Below are 21,137 nucleotides of genomic sequence, written 5' to 3'. Positions count from 1 at the left end.
ACAGTTTTTCAAATAACTTCTACACACTGGAACGATGAACGCCGAGTGCAAACTAATTAAGAACAGATTTTAATCTCCAACCTGAATTTATGAGCATTCATTGAAAACTGAATATGGACTCAAGTAAGAAATGCCTGTCAAATGGCATGAAGAAAATGAGGAGTTGAATAAAGTCAGTATTTTTGTTTGTTTTTTTGAGCACAAAAGCATTCTCGTCGCTTGATAAACTTAAGGTTGAGCCACTGTAGGCACTCGGACTATTTTAACGATGTCTTTAATAACTTTGTTTTGGGCCGGCAAGTTTCAATCCCTTTAAAAAGCCTATGGAGGAGTGATCCAGCTCTCAGATTTAATCAAAGATTTCTTAATTTGTGATCTGAAGATGAATGAAAATCTGACAGGGTTGAAACAACATGAGGGAGAGTCATTACTGACAGAACTTTAGTTTTTTGGGGTGAACTATCCCTTTAAGTTATTTTAGGCAGAATGTTACACAAATGAATTGCGGGTTTTTATCGACTGCTAATAATAGCTTTGTTCTGTGACTTCATTCGCTCAGTGATTCTCCACCGCGGGTCCCAGCAGACTCCCAACGGGGACACAGGATGACGCCATTATTTTCATTAAAGTTTAATTATATTTCTTTTAAAATTGTACCTCACACACATCAAAACACACATACATACTAAAAAATTATATTACATACTAATTATAATTATAAACACATATGTATATTAATTTTTAGATTTTTTTCTAAATATATATATATTAGAAATATATTATTATATTAGTAATTTTATATTATTAATATAAAATATATTAATATTTAATATATATATAGTTATATTATAACTGACAAATTTGTTAAGCCAGTTTCTGGTAATTTAAATTAATTATTTAAACATTCAAGTTGATTGTGTTATATATATATATATATATATATATATATATATAGATTGTTGATTGTATTATATATATATATATATATATATATATATAGTTGATTGTATAATATATATATATATAATTTATTTATTTATTTATTTATATTAATAATAATCATAAAAATAAATACAATTATTTTTTCCATAAAAATAAGTTTTTATAAGTTTATTATAATATTCCTTATAATTAAATACATATAGTTATATTGTATACATAGTTATAAATATATATAGTTATATAAATTTTTCTTAAGCCAGTTTATGGTAATTTAAATTACCTTATTTATTATTTAAACATCCAAGTTGATTGTTATATATATATATATATATATATATATATATAACAACAACTATATATATTTAATTATAAGTTATATTATAATATAATTATAAAAACTTATTTTTATGAGTTAAAGGAATGTAAAATATATATATATATTGTCATAGCTTATTGTATTTCTTTACAGTGTACATTTTAAAAATGAATATATTAATACATTCCGACTTTATTAAAATCATAAAAAAATATTTTAAAGAACAATTTTTCAAACTTCTGTAATCATAAAAAAATTGTGGTTAAATAACTTATTGATATATTACATTTTAATCTATTTAGTATTACAGTTCATTTATCACATACTAAAGATATAGTCTGTTAATATTTTATATCCGGCCTATGAATATTGCATTGGGTTGCATATTGCATTTAAGTTGTTTCCTCAGTTCATGAAGTTGTTGGAGTCGCATCTGTGCCGACACTTTAGTTCACGGCCAAATGAAGAGGGTTTGAGCCAAATGCAAAACTGTCTCTTTCTATGAACATAATAGAAATGTATAAAAGCCTCTGACTGGCCCTGAAAAGATACTCACGTTTTGTGCACTGCTTGGTCTTGGGGTTGACCAGCCATGAATGACAGCACCTGGAGCCGCAAACGTTGGGCCTGGGGACGGACGCACAGAGATCAAGCGTGTCAGAGACTCTAAGAGTGACCACAACAACAATAAAAATGCCACAATGCACAAGTCTGCTTGTCTTTCAAATAGATACTTTTATAAAATACTTTTGGCTCCATGCCCAATCAATCTGTCCGGCATAATCGCATTTGGACCACTTGTGAAAGCACGGTTTTAAAAGACTTGCACTCCGTGGCCCTGGGCCCCTTAAGATGCATTGAGTGAATAGCCTTGGGTTTAAGCTGACCCTTCACCCCGTGTTGTATTCAGCTTGGACAAATAGCGGCGATGAATAAAAATGAAGGGGGGGAGCGAGTTTGTTATAGACGCCCCCCTCGTCGGGCCTCCGTCCTCCCGGTGCCCGTGCACATGAGAAATATTGTGTTTCCCACAGTGGCGTCTGGATTAGGAGTCTTCTTCAGGCTCCTGGGCCGCATCTGGTTACATAGCAGCGTTCGGGAGAAAAGGCAATTAGCACACTAACACAAGCCCGTCCCGAACGCTTGCTTTAAACGCGCAGAAACACGAGCCTTCGGTAGCGTCGGCTGGGATTTGCTAATTAGTTACAGTGTGTGCCTTTATTGTGTGGCGTCTGAAGGGACACTGTTGGAACTCGGGATGATGTGCAGCGTAAGCCGATTGAGACAGAGCTGCCGTGGGCCGTCCGGGATACGTGGGATGACCTTTGACCTTCCGAGAGGGATCAAAGCTAACGCAGCACATCACACAGACTCTGAGATTGAACTAAAATCTCAACAATATGTGAACTGATTTTTTTGAACTGCTTGTGAATGGGATTGCAAAATTAATACGTGAAACAATACCAAATGGATTAAAATTGAAAATCATTATCCTTGTATGGTGTGTTTGTAGGGTTATACATGTGTATATTCCTTCTGTTAACACAATTAACTTCTTGTAAGAGCTTCTGTTAATAAAAAAAAAAACTTTTAATGTGATGATATCGACAATCAGGCAGTTGAGTGTAGTGTATACTAGTGTATACCGCTTTAACCCTCAGGTGCTCTTCGTTTCGGAGTCACACTTGTTATCTTCCCGGTCAAAAGTGACCGGACACCTAAAAATGAAACTTTCTCCATCCCAGTAAAACCAATGCAATTTATTTTTGTTCTATAATATTTATTCTTTTTAATTTAGTATTTTGAGACAATTTAATTTAATTTATTAATATTTATGCAATATTTATGGCTTATTTTTGCCATGGAAATATATATTTTTTTTTCTATATATATATATATATATATATATATATATATATATTTTTTTTTTTTTTTTTTAATATTAATGCAATATTTTAGTTTAATATAAAGTCTAGGCCTTCAGAAAAAAAATATTTTTGAAGAAAATTAGCACCATCTGGTCACAGTATAGAGAAAAAGCGTAGAACTGTGGTGTAACCACTAGATGGCATGTACAGCTCTCTATGGAGAAGCATGTGAATTCCCCAGCTGTTTATGAACACATTTTTTTTTGTTGTTGTTGGTGAAAACATAAGAAAAACTAATAAGTTTTATTATTAAAAAATTTGACAAAAAACAAAAATTCACATTTTTTTTGCATTTTTTTTTTTTTTACAATTTCCCATTCATTTCTTATGGGGGTCATTTTTGACCAAAGACCACAAGTGTGACTATTTTTTTAAGACCACTTAGCATGCTCAGATCATGACCTCAATTTTTTTTGTGTGTTCACATACATAATGCCATAAAAGTCACCAAGTTTTGTAACATTCCGATGAAGCTGTGATTTTTAAAAATTCAAAACAGAACATTTTTCGGTCAGAAATGACCGAAGAGCATCTGAGGGTTAATAATGCTTTACGTTTCATGTAGCATTGTCATTTTCCTGTTCCCAAAGAAAAAAAAAAATGGTATTCTTTCTGAAAAAAAAAAAAAATACAAAATGGATTTTTTTAAAAAATGTCTTCATCTGTAAAGGGATAGTTGAAGCAAAATTGAAAATTAGCCTGATGTCAATTAAAAACTCTTCTTCCCTGGATCATACAAGGTGGGTTTTAACGAATTCTTCTGATTTTTTGTTTGTTTGCTTTTGCATGCGTTTACATTGAAAGGGATCTGAAGCTTTCAAGCATCAAAAATAATGCAAAAGTACCAAAAATAATAGGTATCATTAAATATGACTTTAGCATTGTACTGTGTCGAACTGTTTCAAATTTTAAGTTGTTTTTCAAATCCAAACTTCAGCGTAATATAAGCAATGACATCCAAATCATTTTTCAATGAATACATTTTTCATGAGTTGAATGAACCATGTGAAACTTTTATTTCGCTTGCGTGAGTTTTTGAAAGCTCATTCTAGCGTATGAAAGCGTAAATAGTACAGTCTTTGTAAAAGAGACAGCTATATTGGTTTGGAGCAACATGACGTGAGTAAATGATGACATTGTTTTGACTTTTAGCTGAACTGTCCCTTTAAACTGAAGCTGTTCTGAGATGTCTCATAACACTGAGAGCTTTTACCATCCGTCTGTCTGTCTGATCTCTAAATAAAGGCCTCGGCCCTTCATTTGGGCCCCTATTAGACCCAAATAGGGAAGTCTCTGCACTGACAGAATGGAAAGTTGCCATCGACTTCTGTACCCAGTTTGGGTTTAAATGTGGAGTCGACACCTAAACGAGACATTCCCAATGAGACGTGAGAGATGTTTACAGAGCGGAGAGGATCCCAGAACAGCAAGACCTGATAGTGATCAAAGATGTCTGTGTTTATTCCACTCACATGACTACTTTTCCATATATTTAAAAAAAGAAACAATAAGATTTGGACATGTTCACCAAAAAAAGTCATTATTTACTCGTGTGTGTTGTTCCAAAGCTGCTCTTGTGCACACAGTGAATGTGGATCGATCAGAACTAGAAATCCACATTGATCAACATTCACTTTCATTGTATGGAAAAGAGCAGCTTCGACATTCTGCTAAATATCTATTTTTTGTGTTCGCAGTAGAAAGCCTTTATATATAATGCAACTATATTAATAATGGATTGATGCACCTTATGCCGTACATTAATTACAACCATATTATAAGTACAGGTGTATAATGCAAATGCATAACAAACAGATCTGCTAATATCATAATGCATTTCAATTTTATGTACAAAAAGATATAATGCATTATTATAATATACATTATGAATATCTTTATAATGCATTATACTTGATGAGAAGGTGAAAACTTAAAATCAGCTAACAATAAAGGAGGATTAGGCTGGCTTTTGGATACTATGTAAAAATTAAAACATTGTTTTCTGAGAGCAGGACGCAAAGAAAGGCAATGAGCAAAACTTTACATCTTCCAAACCTCTGCACCTCCACTACTGGGAGCATGGGTCGTAAAATAAAGATTACAAATGAACCCTTTCTTTATATTTCAAAAATGTTATTTACTTTTGTGCACTATAAAAAAAAAAACAGAAAAGGTTTATGGTTTTCTTCTTGGCCTCGGCTCTTTTTTCCAGCACCTCGTAACAGAGAGCCATGGAGAAGCTTCAATAAAAGCTCAACAGCGGTCCTCAAGGTCAAACGTGTGGGTTAACTGCAGGATCGTCACAAAGCTCCCACTTTGCTTGGCACCTCCATCAAAAAAGGAGGAAATAATCATGTTTTTGTCTCGCTTAGGTGTGAAAGGCTCTGTTGATGCGCTCTGAAATGAAGCCATTTGTTGCGCTTGGCCTTCATGAGCGCTGAACTGTTGAACCTGCATTCGGCCTGTTAGCGTTACTAAACTCCACAACATCACCCTCCTTCTCCAGCAAGCACTTTTGCATTTAAAGGGGTGATGAACTGAGAAATCTAATTTTCCTTGAGCTTCTGACAACTAAGATATCCTGTAAGTTTCGGAACTAAACCTGAAAATAAATAAACCTGAAATAAATAAATACCTGTCATGGCGCTGCTCTGAATAAGGTCTATAAAAGCTTTTATTGACACCAGGCTCAGCAAACGGCTCGTATTTCAAAGTGGGGAACTATGACGTCAAAGAGGATAAAACCCCACCTCCGCAGAGGAAGATCAACGCCTACTTTAGCCCCGCCCACCGATTCGCGCATTACACGTAGATGTAAATAACATAGACCTCGTGATGACAAACCGGATCGGGCTACCGAGCGATACAGAATATTGTGGAAGAAGACAGTCGCTGCATAAGCTTCCTCTGGATTCCAATAGGACTGGATGGATAAACTTTATTTTTAATGACGTTCAGCTGATGAGGTAAAACATCGTCCGTCTGTTCGCTTCATTTCACTGAGGATTGTTTTGTAAACGACTGGATTTGCAGACCGATTAAGAGTAAAGAACGGTGCTGTGCCGTCTATATTGGATCTGACAGGAATGGCGAATCATTCCGGTCGGCATTTTACAACATTGGACGTTTTCAAAACAATTTCCCCCAAGTGCATCGACGGGTGAGTCGAAACTCATTATAATATGCAAAACTGTTCTCCACTCACAGCAGTGGGCGTTTACTTCCAAGTCTTCAGTGCGAGACGCCCATAAAAACCGAGCGTTTTTCAGCTAGGCGCAAAACTAAGGTAAAAAATAGCCTATTACGTATTCATTTTGATGTTTTTGAATGCAAAAACCAAGCGAACGTCATAAGTTGACCTTAGACAACAATATAATGAAATTTAAAAAGCCAGTTCGTGACCCCTTTAAAAGACGTCTAATCGCCGTCTGAACACAGCCCTGACGTCTACAGGGTAAAACAAGGCAAAATTTGAGCTGTCAGTGAAATGTAACCATAGAATGGACGCACAGGCTACACATAGAACAAGTCAAAGAACTGAAACTAAACACTGTTGACTTTACTTACATGTTGGAATATCCAATGCATTCTCATTCTAGGGCGTCATATAGGTGACGCTTTTGATATTTCGTCTAAATCCAGCGCACATGGCACCCTTTAGCGTCAATATAACACGCTTCGGTTATGGGTAGGTTTAGGTCTGGTGTAGTGTTAGGGTTAGACCACTAGGAGGCACCTTCTGGCCCATATATATCTGCGTCTCATATTGACGCTAAAGGGTGCCATGTGCGTTGGATGTATACGCATTGTCAAAAAGTGTCACTATATGACGCCTTGGGATGAGAACGGGCACGAATATCTAACACAGTCTCATCCTAAGAAGTCATATACTGACGTCTTGGGACGTCTTTTGACCATATGTCAACATCCGCCTTTTTAGGGTACCCTTAAACGTCGGTAGATGACGATCCCGGGCCGTCATACAACTAACGCTTTACCTTTAACGGCGGTTAGGTTTAGGTCTGGGGTAGGGTTAGGATCCGATAACGTCATCTACCGACGTTTAAGGGTACCCTAAAAAGGCGGATGTTGACGTATGGTCAAAAGACGTCCCAAGAGGTCAGTTATATGACGTCTTTTATATAACTCACAATATGGCAAGAACAACATGTAACCCAGTTCACGGTTGTTTTGGGTCACTCAAAGCCAGACTCTCGCACTAGAGGAACCTTTATAGTTCATAGAACTATTGGCAGAAGATCCTGGATTTTGGCGTGTTCGCACAATAGGAACGATTTTAGTTCTAGGGAATCCTCTTCGGAGGAACTAATTTAGCGAGTCTGTAAACCAGAACTGTAGGAACGGTCAGACGTTAGTGTTCGCGGATTGGCCGAACGCCATTTTTTTCATACCTTTTAATTTCTGTCTACTTTCTATGTCTAATAACAAATTAGATTGGACAGATCATAAACGAATGAACACGGAGAATGCTCAGGCGCCGTCAAAATAAAAGTCCCAACAGCAAGTGCGGCTTACGGAGCTCCTACAGAGCCGGGGCGAATGCAATGTGGAAAATGTTCCATTAGTGGGAACCATTAGTTATTTTCAGGGAACCACCCTAGTGGATACTACACGAACTACACGATGAGAAAGCCCCCTATAGTTAACCGAGACGATGAAATGGCGGCTATTGCTTGCTTGCTAGGGTCTGTGAAAGAAACGCTACCATATTCCCCCAGCCGCCAAACCCCATTGCCCCGGGATGGACGTGTTTCCACAGTCAATGTCCTCGGTTGATCTGAAAGCACGATGGAGTCCAGAGGAGCTGGGATTGTTACAGAAGAGCAGTGGTGCATCCTTGGTGAACTCTTACAAAGGTTCACTGGCATTTTGGCTCCCTCGAAATGAATATGAATAGAAGGGTAAGTAATTTCCTGCTCTGTTATGGCTTACAAAGACCAGTCACTAAGTCTCCAACTTTTCAGGATAATCAGGAATTCCTCTCATTGCTTGAAGGATCAACACTTCCGGAGTGAGTCTCGAGAAACATCTGACTGAATATGTTACAACTGTGAACAAAAGACAGGCCAATGTTTTCATGTCATTCTGCTTCTATAAAGAGCTCTGGTTGAAGTAAAGTGCTCTGTTATGCCTGTAAACTGGACATGGAGAAGCAATGAAAAGGAAACTGCAAGTTCAAGACAACATGTTACTCCTTAAAAAAACAAAAAAACAATAGTATAACAGAAGAACATACTGACTGATTGCTAATTGAATTCCAAGTGCATTATAATTTCATTATATCTTTACCAGGTCAAAACATGTCAACCTGATTTGCAACAGATCCTAAAGAATCCTAATGGGATAAAAACAGTTTCTGAAAAATAGGAATTTAGCTCCATAATTGAAATTGTACTTTTTGGTTCACAAAGATTCTGTCTATGAACAGCTCTTAAAAATAAAAATCGTACTATAAAGAGAACATTTTAATAACCTTTTTTTCCCACTATAAAGAACCTCTTTGTGAAATTAAAATGTTCTATGGATGTTAAAGGCACTTAAAGGGATAGTTCACCCAAAAAACAAAAAAACAATTATCCCATTATTTACTCATTCAAGATTTATAATGGGAGTGAATTGAAGCCCAAAAAAGTGCATTTATCCATTATAAAAGCAATCAATGTAACTCCAACGGGTCTGAAGTGAAGCCATGTGTTTATATTTATAACTTTATAAACTATAATCACTGGTTTCCAGTAATGGCCGTACGAGAGTCCAGTTCCGGTGTGGTCAAAAGTGACCTCTGACCCGACGCTTGACGTATTGATGAACGCAGAAGCGAATTATAAGTCTAAAACCAGACTAAAAAAAAGAGAAATGTGGATGAGCTTGAGTTTGTTACCCACCGGTTTAACGTCTCATCCGAAGGACGGTCACTCTTCTGACTCGCGTACGGCTGTTACCCGAAGCCATTGTTTCCACACTCTAAAAAATGCTGGGTTGTTTTAACCCAATTTTGGGTAAAATATGGACATACCCAGCCATTGGGTTAAAAAATGTAATTTAAAAATGTAACCCAATGGCTGGGTTTGTCCATATTTTACCCAAAATTGGGTTAAATCAACCCAGCATTTTTTAGAGTGCAGTTTATAAAGTTATAAATATGGATATTTTTCTTGCAAAACTGCATCGCTTCACTTCAGAAGGCCTTTATTAACTTTATTAATGGATCACTTTTATGATGGATGGATGCACTTTTTTTAGAGCTTCAAAAACCCAGGCTCTATTCACTCACATTACAAAGCTTAATTGGACGAGCAGGATATTTTTTAATATAACTTTGATTGTATTCGACTGAAAAAAGACATACACCTAGGATGGCTAACTATACCTTTAAGAGAACCACAGATGCCAATAAAGAGCCTGAATTTACATTTAAATCCAACAATATGTATATATACACACACGCTAATTTTGTTTCCACCTGTTGTTTAATGTCAAATATTCACATGCATTCAATCAATCAACTACAATTTTACCACAAACATGTCATTGTCATCGTAAAGACTTTTGAAATGACTTCAAGGCACTTACCCTTTTAAATCAATCTGTATTCTTGTTGAGTTGCTGTGATGTCGCTGTCTCTGCGGTTTGCTCCTGCTTTGTGGAGGATGGATGAGATCATGAGACATCAGAGGAGACCCGGTGATCTGATGACTGACTGAGGAGGAGTTTGCGATCGCCAGGGAAAGAAATGACATGCAAAATGACAGTCTCCATAGTTCTGACATCGTTGTTCCGAGCTAGTGAGTTGCAGCTAATTCGTTTTTCTCCGAAAGCAAGTAAATGACTTCAGCACAGCGCTCCGTCAACGCTGATGGCCCTCATTCATTGTGAAGCTGAACTGACTCTCTCCATCCAGACGCGCTGCTGACCGCGCGCACACTGACTCACATCAATGAAAGAGATGCGTGAAAAACTTTGGGCCAATCAGAGTGAAGTCTGTCGTGCAGCCAGGAGACACAGCCAATCAGAGCTCAGACTGGTGGAGCAGTGTGTGCGGAGTGTGGCAGATAGATAAACATTAACAAACCATGCGTAAAACAAACACAGAGGCAAAAATAAAACATGCTAACTGGCGTTTTAGCGGGGATTTAAGATACTAGAACACGCTTTTAATCATTTTTGTGCATATATTAAAAAACAATATTTACAAAAAATACGACCAAACTGCTTAAAATGTAAAATAAATGCCTTTATATGGGTGTCAACAACAATACGCTACATCACGGAATTCAAGTTTGTGCTGTTTTCCCTCCAAAATGATGTCACTTCCTGGAAAATAGTGTCGTCTTAGAAAAAAAAAAAAGTTAAGGTCTTTAACATGAAAATTTAAAGTTGAGAAAATAAATTAAAAAGGAAACAACTGTAATATTTCCTGATTTAATTTTAGAAGCTAGTGCCTTTAGAATTTATATGGTGAAATTCACTTTGTTGAATTAAAATACACGCCTATGTCTGGATAAAATGAACCTAGCTGATATGGTATCTATCCAAGAATATTCCTGTTTACTTTGTCAGTCACAGCTGCATCCAAACACTTTAATAAAAAAGGCAAATAAAACACAAAGCACTTCCATGGGAAATATAGCCTACTCCCGGGACGATCATCACCAAAGCAAACTCACAGTCCAGGGCAGTATAGGGACGTCCAGATGTCTGAATAGTGTGTGAGGCACTTCTCTTCACACACGGGTGTAAATACACCAACACCAGCACTAGAAGACTGAGGATGAGCAGAGACCCCTATAATGCAGGATCTTCTCTCGGTGACCTCATGAACAGAGCAAAGCTTCCCGTGTTCATGTGAAACATGCGTCAGGTTCCCAAAAGGGTTTATGCTTTTTATTTATTGAAGTGATGCCACAGATGCCGAAGTACCTTTCAGTCAACAGTTCTTAAATAACCTTTTGAATTTACTGCTCTGAAAACTCCAATAATGTACTTTATTTCCTCATTGTGTCAGTTAAAATAATAGTTTTATATTATCTTGAATTAGTGGAGTGAAGGTGTGCATATATAGTGTCAAATTATTACATTTGTTCAAATTAATACATGAATTATTTAATTTATCATTAATAATATTTAAGCTTGCAAACTTTTTGATTTTTGTGTTTAGTGTATAAATGTTGGGGATAAATATTCCAGCTCTTCCATTTACAAGAAGAGACCATTATGTGTGCTTCATATTCACTAGATGGCACTAACAAGCAAAGGAAGGAAGGAAGGAAGGAAAGAAAGAAAGAAAGAAAGAAAGAAAGAAAGAAAGAAAGAAAGAAAGAAAGAAAGAAAGAAAGAAAGAAAGAAAGAAAGAAAGAAAGAAAGAAAGAAAGAAAGAAAGAAAGAAAGAAAGAAAGAAAGAAAGAAAGAAAGAAAGAAAGAAAGAAAGAAAGAAACTGAATAAATAAATGGAATAAACTTTGAAAAATATATTTTTATTTTTACATTTTTTTAATATTTTATAAACATTTTTCAGTATTTTATACAATTACTTCTGTTATCTATAAGTATTATGGTAAACTAAATATTATTTCTATTGAAACGTGTGATGTTATTACATATTTGTAATGATAAAGTTGCATGTCATTAGCATATGAAACAGTACATTTACAGCACATTTTGAATTGTAATATCAAAAACACACTGCAGTTAAAATAATAATCCAGTGCTACATGTGCTTTGGTATGTTGGTCAACACACACACGACAAAAGAAGATTAAAACATGATTTAAAATGTACTTTAAAACTTTTAATTTTACATTATTACACATCACTATAAAAAATGCTCGGTTGTTTCAACCCAAATTTGGGTCAAATGTGGACAAATGTAAATGCAATTAAAACATTTACAGTTGAAGATTTGAAAGTAAAATTTTTAACCCAACATTTGAGTTTTTCAAAGTTTAACCCAAATTTGGGTCAAATATGGATAAACCCAAATGTTGGGTTAAAAATGTAATAATAAAATTTACAGTTGAAAGTGAAAGTTGAAGATTTGAAATTACATTTTTAACCCAACATTTGGGTTTGTCCATGTTTAACCCAAATATGGGTTAAAACAAGCCAGCATTGTTTAGAGTGCAGTGTGCTTTACTATAATAATCGTGAGAGTGTATCTCTTTAAGTGCACACTTTATTTCATGAATATATTATATAAGCAAGTACGGATTTTCTTTAATAAGCCGTTCAGGTTTGAAGTTGCCTGTACAGCACAATGAAGCGTGGTTGATTTCCACGAGGGCCGGTGTTTTCTGGACGAACCCAGACCCCTGTGAACGGCTCCTCGGGCCCTCCGGTGAAGCCGACACAGAAATAATTGCACGAGGCTTCAGAAAGCCGTGGAGAAAAGGAGCGTCGAACCGCTCTGAAATGTTATAATGGGCAATTACTGTAGTGTTGGCACTTTGCACTTACCTGGACACGTTTCTAATGAGCACTTGGGAAGTAATTAGAGGTCAGAGGTCAGTGTTGTATAACCCAGGGGTCAGTGAAGGACAGGACGGAGACCATAGGGAGAAATTAAACGCAAATGCTGCAACTACAACTTTTTTTAATGTATTTTTTTCCAGAGACATCTCTCGTTTTTAGGCCTAATAACATCTGGCAAAGACTAGACTAGACTTCAGGCAAATTTGAGTACATTTACATTCATGAATGTTGATTAATGTTCACTGTCCCTTTAAAAAAAGGAAGATTGATAATCTGAAATTGTTAAACATAGGCAGTGCACCACAATGATAAGTTGAAATAAGTGCATTTGCATTATTGGACAATTATTTTATTATCTGTTTAATTCTATTAATGTAACGATTTCTCTCATCAGTGTCAGTAATAATGAGACTGACTGTGTCAGATGCATGGCAGATATACGGTATATACTCATTTTGAATGATATATAAATACAAATTTGCCTATGAGACCATGAGAAAAAAAAATCTTAAAGTTAATCTGATTAGTTATTTTATACCAGTGTATATCGAGTTATTGAATTATTTGCTCTTCCGATTTGCTCTTCTGAATCGTTGAAGAGCGAAATACAGCAACAGTGTGTTTTGCGTTTGTGTTTTGTGTCTATTTATATAGCGCTTTTTACAATACAGATTGTTTCAAAGCAGCTTTACAAGAGATTACAGGAAAATAATGTTGTAATAATATTGTTAAATATAAAATTAAATGTCCCCAACTAAGCAAGCCAAAAGCCAATGGCAAAGAAAGGTGAAGAAGTTACATTTTAGTTACTTATAAGCTTGGACACACACACACACACACACACACACACACACACACACGCACACACACACACACAGCGTTGGAAATGTTTTGGGACACTTTTTGTTTGTTTAAATGCTTGTCTTGAACTGATATTGCTATGTGTGTGTGTGTGTGTGTGTATATGTGTGTGTGTGTGTGTGTGTGTGTGTGTGTGTGTGTGTGTGTGTGTGTGTGTGTGTGTGTGTGTGTGTGTGTTTGTGAAATTGGATTAAACATAATGCTTCTGCATTATACTGTTGAATTACATAACAGCACAATCTCATTAAGGAAATTACAGTTTCAATTTCATGAAGATGTGTGTGTGTGTGTGTGTGTGTGTGTGTGTGTGTTGCTTGCTCATATAAACACTCAGAGATCCAGGAATCGTATTTTCCTTAATGCGCTCTTCACATTTAGCTTCAGGGAACGTCTTGCTTCTGTAATGAAGGAAAAGCTCTTGCAGTTATAGGCAGTGAAAGATGCATGTGCTACTGTGTGTGTGCGTGTGTGTGTGTGTGTTGTAACGATGTGGAAATCAGGCTGTCTTAGAGAGTGAATATAGGAGAAAGTGACAAATGTACAAAATGCTATATTTAGTGTGACATCAGGGTTATTATTTTATTTAAGATAAATTGAAGACAATATTGGCATTGACATTATATTGAGAGTATATTTTTGCACGGTTCGAGGGAACTTGATATAAAGACATTTTATATTGTCCTTAAAAATTAACTGCACTGTAAAAAATATTTTCAAGATTTGTTATCACAACACATTTTCTTTTATCAAATCAACTTTATAATAATTTATTTAGTTGAGATAACTTATTATTTTGAGTTTCTGATGGTTGAATTAATCATTAATTTTTTTTTTTTTTTTAAATTAATCATTGTACAGTATTAACTCACTTTTTCCAGTTCAATCAACTTAAAATTTTAAGGCAACCCAGGTTACTTACTTTAAGTTAAAACAACAATATTTTTTACAGTGTAGTAATCACAACATATTTTCTTTTGTCAAATCAACTTTATAATAATTTATTTAGTTCAGATAACATATAATTTTGAGTTTTTGATGGTTAAATTAATCTCCTTCATTGTATTAACTCACTTTTTCCAGTTCAATGAACTTAAAATTTTAAGGCAACCAGGTTACTTACTTTTTTTTAAGTTAAACCATCAATATTTTTTTACAGTGATTACACATCACTAATGGTAGTTTTTATCATTTTATATAAACATTTTTATGTTTTAATTTGTTCATGAACCAATTATTTTTCTAAAGGATGAATTTTTTTTCTTTTTCTTTTGCAGCAGCAGATTTAATATGATCTATAACTTAATATAAAGAAATTATTTCAGCTCAAATCAATAGTTCATGTCCATGTATTTACGTAAGTGGTAGATAAATATAAGGAAATAAAGGCCGATATATGATCACCCTGTCTGGGTTTATATTTTTGATAATGACTTGTACATCATCCATTACTATATTTACTCACAATAAAAGCATGATTAAAAAAACGCATTAATAATAGTTTGCTCCTTGTCAAAGTAAAGATCTGATGTTGTGCCAGTGTAAAAGATTCATTATACATGAGAGAGAATTTTTTTTTTTACTATAATTTATAATTTTAGTATAATTTGAAAAATTTATTGTTTTTTTTTATTTATTTTCATCTGTCAGTGTGTAATGTTGGTATTTACGCATGAAAAAGCTCTAGTTCATCTCTATATCAGAGCCAGTGTTCCTGAACTCCTGAAACGCCTCCATTGTATAGTCTCGAGTTTCTTCCGGGAACACACATCACAATATTCCTCATTTAAATAATTAATATGCAGAAAAAAGGGGCGTGGCCTGGTTGAGTTAGTTACTAGTGTGTTAAACTGGCGGTTATGGAAAGGGGCGGGACATTTCCCAAACACACTCGAAGCGCTCGACCAATCACAGCACACTGATCCAGCCGACCAATCAGAGCACAGTGTGCTTTTCAGAAGGAGGGGCTTCATAGAGACAGTAAGTAAACAGAGCGTTACTGACAGACCGGGAAGAGAGGAGCCGCAACAATGGAGAATATGAGGAAAATAATCAACATTTAAGCAGGAAAAACTCTAGTGGAGCCCAAAAACAAATCAAGACTTTGTAAAAGGTACTGTATAGTCATATCCATACAATTCCTACAAAGGTCTAAACAGAAAGGATATGTCAATAATTCAGGAGCAGCTCCTGTAAACACAACACATCTCCACACAGTCTCTGAGAGAAGCTGAGCAAGTGTCTGCTGTGGTTTGAGCTGATATAAGAGGCTCCATTTAAATCAGATAAACACGAGTCCCCTCTCGTCCCATGGATCCACTTATTACAGAACAAACCCCTTTGGTTTTCTTGGGAGTTCGTGGAAAGGACAGCCAACAGTCTGTCTCAAAATGACAGAGCCCATGCTGAAATATTTATACATGTCTTCATACTGACAGATGCTTAACAGCTTTAAAGATACAGGACTTTGAGAATATGGGAATATTCATTTGGATTCTTAAAACATCCACAGTACTAAATTCAGTAAATTAAATGAGTAAAGCACAAATAGATCAGATTGACAGATAGACTGATTGATTGGTTGTTAACTAATTTCTATTTAATTTATTTGTGCTCAAAAACATAAGAAATTTGAATTGAAAAGTTGTAGTATTAATATTTAAAAGTAATATCTTGGATGTAAACTTTTTAATTCCCCATTTTGTAATATTTCTGTTGTATGGATTATGACATGCCCTGATGTAAGATGACTGTGTCACGCTCTATGGAGGACACAGACCACTGAGTGTCCATGAAGAGAGCAGATGGCATGTGTTTGACCGCAGGCGTTCAGCTCCCCGTGGTGCCGCTCACTCGCTCTCCAACCCCATCATCTTCCTATCCAAATGAGCAAATAGGGAGACATGCAATCTCTTTTTTATACCATCAATTTGGTGATTCAGTGTTTTTTTTTTTTTTTTTTTTTACTGTGGGAGAGCAGCAGAATATGCCATGGGTCTTAATACAGAGCTTTTACTGAAATTTCTAGGCATTCCCTTATAATAAACATTGTTGGTTCAGATGGAGTTTTTTTTTTTTCAGAACACAGAAATTTTACTATTAAAGGAGTAGTTTTGCTGATAATTTACTCACCCCTATGTCATCCAAGATGTCCATGTCTTTCTTTCTTCAGTCGAAAAGAAATGAAGGTTTTTGATGAAAACATTCCAGGATTTTCTCCATATAATGGACTTCAATGGGGTCCAAACGGTTCAAGGTCCAAATGAGAGTTTCAGTGCAAACTGTTCAAAGGGCTTTAAACGATTCCAGACGATGAATAAGGGTCTTATCTAGCGAAACGATCGCTCATTTAATAAATAAATAACAAAGTTTAAGTTTTAGAAGCTCAAATGCTCGCCTTGCTCTGTTCTGTGATGAGCGTTCGTGACTCTCCTGTTCGAACTCGTTCATCAAAATGAACAAATCTTTTTCCGAATTTGTTCGTTGAATAAACCAAATGACTCGGAAAAAGATTTGTTCATTTTGATGAACGAGTTCGAACAGGAGAGTCACAAACGTGAGTCACAGAACAGAGCAAGGCGAGCATTTGAGCTTCTAAAACTTAAACTTTGCTATTTATTTATTAAATGAGCGATCATTTCGCTTTATAAGACCCTTATTCATCGTCTGGAATCGTTTAAAGCCCTTTGAACAGTTTGCAGTTTTCACTGTACATAACACATAACATTTCAAATTTAATGTAGTTTAACTTGTACGTAAAATTAACAACTATATAGTAAAAACTTTTTTTTAACTAACTAAATGAAATTCAAATAAAATGGGAAAACATACAAATAAAAACAGACTCAACATATTAATAAAAACTATAATAGTGTCTCCGTGATACTAAAATAACACTGACACTGTGACTGAAAGCATTTATGACAAATAATATTCCATAACAAATGGAAGGGGGAACTGGAATTGTTCGTTTTAATTTCATGGTCATTTTAAATGGAAGATTCTGTCATCATCTCTAATGATGTTTGACTTTACTTTCTTCAGTGGAAAACAAAAGTAGATGTTAAGTGTCTGTCATTCTGCCTGAAATCTCAGAGGAAGAAAGAAAGTCACATATGATGACAGATTTGTCATTTCTGGGTGAACCGTCCCTTTAATTATAAAACAACAACATTGAATGCATCTTCCTTTTAGGTTTATTAAAGTTTAATATTTTCTTTCAAAACATTGCGGAAGAAGCTAAAAGCCCATTTCAACAGTCAAAACCATTTCTTATGATGTTTTAAAAGCATGTTTCGAAGCCCATCTTTCTATTATTTAATTTACTCCGACTATCAAACCACTTTTGTTGTACAAAACTATTACAACACTGTTTTCCTCAGGTTGAAATTTTTGGTCGAAAAAAGCACACGTAGTATAAAGTGTTCATTGAGATCAGTCCCATGTTCAACAACGAGACCAATGTCTTCACTTTTCAAGTAAACATTCGCACTCACGCCGCTGAACACCTGAGAACAAGACATTGTTGAGGCATTCTGCTCTGTTGTGCTTTATATAGAGACAATTCAAGATAAAACAACTAATACAATAACCTTTACCATATCTCTGCATGTTCAAAAACTGATCTGGGCTGCATGTGAAACTCACACATCTAGCGTATATTAGTGTACGTAAGACATCAGAGAACATGCAATTATAATCAAGACTATACAAAATGAACATATACAAATACTTAAAGAGGTGAAAGCTATCTTTCAAACTAACTGAAACTAAAATGTCTCAGCTTTGAACTTTCGAGATTGATTGAATAGGTCAGGCACTGGTTTTTGATGAAGACAAAAAATGACGCGAGTCTTTTTCTGGCCTCGGTTCTTCATCTCTTTATTGCCGTCGAATGAGGGCATCCTGTAGCTTGAGATCTTAAAAGGTGGTGTAGATGTAGACGAAGATGACTACCAGCAGGTTGAGCACGGTGCCGATGATCCCCAGGATTGCCAGAATCCTCTCCTCTCGATCGTTCTCTGGCTCCTCCGCGATGGCTCGACACCTGTGATGATGGCCATGGTGGAGCATGTTTGATATCACTGGCCTCCAGGGGGCGCTACGCCTGCTACAGAGACACAGAGAGACAGGATTGAAGACGTGGATGTGATGTGGAGGACATACTACAAATTCAATGGCTGAATCTGAAATCGCTTCATAACCCATCAATCACTATACAGTTCATTTGAAGGAGTGAATGAAAACAAGTGAGCGAATTCGGACAGCCATTGAACAAGTAGATGTCCGTAATTTATCGTCATCACCGGCGGCCATCTTGTCACAGGCAAGTTGATGTAAGATGAGTGATCAGCACGAACACAAATACTCTTATCTCGTTGAAATCTTGACGGATTTGCAAACGGTTTGGTTTTTTACAAACGTTATTAACGTGCCTATAATTCTGGATGATTATTTATTTATACACTTATTTACGGTGCCCGAGAGAGTTCAACGAGTTGCAACCTAAAGAAGATGCATGCAAATACAAAAAAAACGTGTGCAAATATAAAAACGCATGCAAATACAAAAAAAACATCCGCAAATTAAGAAAAACATCTTCATCAGTTCCACAACACACGTGTGCTCCAAGTACTCACAACACAACCAAATACACAAAACGCGCTGCAAAACCTCACAACACAACCAAATACAGAATATTTAAAAATAATAATAATAATTTAAAAAATAATACTTCATGTTTAGTCTCTGAGAAATGCAAATGCACATTATGCCTGGTTCAGATTACACGATTTTTTCCATAGTCACTGTGTCAGATTACGCGATTTTGACTCCTAAAATCTTGTCGTGTCGTGGACAAGACACATGTCAGACTACACGTTGCTTCCTGACCAGTCATCGCGTGCCGTCGCATGCGTGCGTGATGTCATCGAGAAGGCAAAAATAGTAGCGAGTGACTTCCGGAAACCAACTTAAACAAACAATGGATGAAGCGGTGAGTGTTATATTGGCTGTCCTGTGTTCAGAAAAAAGTAAAAAAAGAAAAAAAACACGACAATGGACACGTTCCTGGATTGCTCGAAGAGGACAGTATGGGCTGTCAATCCTCCAAAGAGAACTTGAGGTAAAATTTGTTTTCTTATATATTTTTACTTTTAGTTTTAACGTTAGCACCATCGTATCTCTTTCGTTTCGCCATTTTTGAAAGTTGTGTACGCATAAGCTTCTGTTCTCCTATTGGTCAACCTCATGCATGTGACGGAACCGTCGTTGGACGACCATTAAAAAAATTGAAACATTCTAGTCTTTTTGTCGTGATGTCGTGAAGCATCGCACACGCGACGTAGGTTTCGCCCACTATGACACACTATACGAGATGATACGATCGAATCTTGCGTCCCGACGCCCGTTGCCGTTTACGAATCCCCACGACACCCTACGTCAAACGGATCGGGCCAAAATCACGCTAAAATCGTGTAAAATCGAGCTTGAGTTGACTGTAGGTTGAGCTGGGATGCAGAAGTACATTTATTTACATTAACAAAAACAGTTACACCTTTAAAAATATATATTTTTATAGAGTAAAATTTAAATATGGTGTAAAACATGATTTAATATCAGAGCATGATAAACACAATGCATGTCACCTCATAAACAAAGTAAAAACTATGGATTCGATGGTATTTGTTATGAAAAACAGTAAACAACTTCACACAAATACTGTAATTTTATTCCATTACTGCTTTAATGCATTTAATAAAATAATATAATGTCACACTGTGACTCAATTTTCCTCCTGTTTTCTGCGTCAGTATTGTTGAGAATGATTCATTTGGCTTTAAACCAGTTTAAATCACGAGACGAGATTTGTGGTGTATCTCAGAGCACTCGAATACTTCTCCCTGGATCTCGCAACACTGTTTAATGGCGGTCATGTGAACGAGTAAATGCGTTTACTTTAACACTGTAAAAAGTAGTAACCTGACATTTTTACAAAGAGCTATTTAGGTTTGTTGGTGTAACTTAATAAATTTAGGTTGATTCAGTAATGTTTAACAAGTATACCAACCCGATCTCATGACCAAATCGTACGAATTCGACGAATGATTAAAAAGTGGCTAATTCGTAACAATTCTTACGACCTCATTTGTACGAATAAGTACGTTTTTGCTAAATCGCACATATTTTACGAATTGGCCAATTCGTATGAATTCATACCCCATACCCCGCCCCTAAACCTACCCATCACGTGGGTTTAGACAAATCGTACGAATTCGTACGAGTAAAGTCGTACGAATTAGCAACATGACATCATGACTTTTGCGTAAACATACACGCCACTTTCGAGTCAAGTGGCGTGTTATCTCTACGCATTTTGAGCTATCCGCGTGTATCCGCGTGTATGTGTGTATGTCTACGCCATTAACGTCCGAGTGATTCCGCGTGTCTGTACACGCCGTCAAATGTCCGCGCGAAACGAAGCAAAATGTAGATCTACATCTGGGGAGCGATCTTTTTTTTTTCCTAGGATGGTAAGGGAACACTCATAAATGCTATTAACCCCAGTGACGGGTAGGTTTAGGGACGGGGTTGAGGCAAGTCAT

General features: G+C 36.0%; 1 protein-coding gene and 1 long non-coding RNA gene across 4 annotated transcripts in view; both read right to left on the bottom strand.

Annotated features, from left to right (window-relative positions):
• The window catches only part of ltbp4 (latent transforming growth factor beta binding protein 4), an 80,315-nt gene extending 70,188 nt beyond the window's left edge, over positions 1–10,127 (bottom strand). The window contains exons 1-2 of one of the 2 annotated variants that reach the window (XM_039647382.2): positions 9,781–10,127; positions 1,815–1,885 (exon numbers count right to left, since the gene is read on the bottom strand). In XM_039647382.2, the coding sequence (XP_039503316.2) occupies positions 1,815–1,885; positions 9,781–9,977 (268 nt within the window). In that variant the 5' untranslated portion in view covers positions 9,978–10,127. The remainder of the gene's footprint in view (positions 1–1,814; positions 1,886–9,780) is intronic. The other variant, XM_039647383.2, reaches the window with a different exon arrangement.
• Positions 10,128–17,567: 7,440 nt separating this feature from the next.
• The window catches only part of LOC148977276 (uncharacterized), a 14,174-nt gene continuing 10,604 nt past the window's right edge, over positions 17,568–21,137 (bottom strand). The window contains exon 2 of one of the 2 annotated variants that reach the window (XR_016169817.1): positions 17,568–18,640. This is a non-coding gene — a long non-coding RNA (uncharacterized LOC148977276). Of the gene's footprint in view, positions 18,644–21,137 lie in introns of both variants that reach the window. The other variant, XR_016169816.1, reaches the window with a different exon arrangement.

Source organism: Pimephales promelas, chromosome 10, assembly GCF_988280905.1.
Source record: "Pimephales promelas chromosome 10, fPimPro1.hap1.1, whole genome shotgun sequence".
Taxonomy (NCBI): Eukaryota; Metazoa; Chordata; class Actinopteri; order Cypriniformes; family Leuciscidae; genus Pimephales; species Pimephales promelas.
Note: the sequence above shows the minus strand (reverse complement) of the source record. Positions and strands in the feature narration are given on the sequence as shown.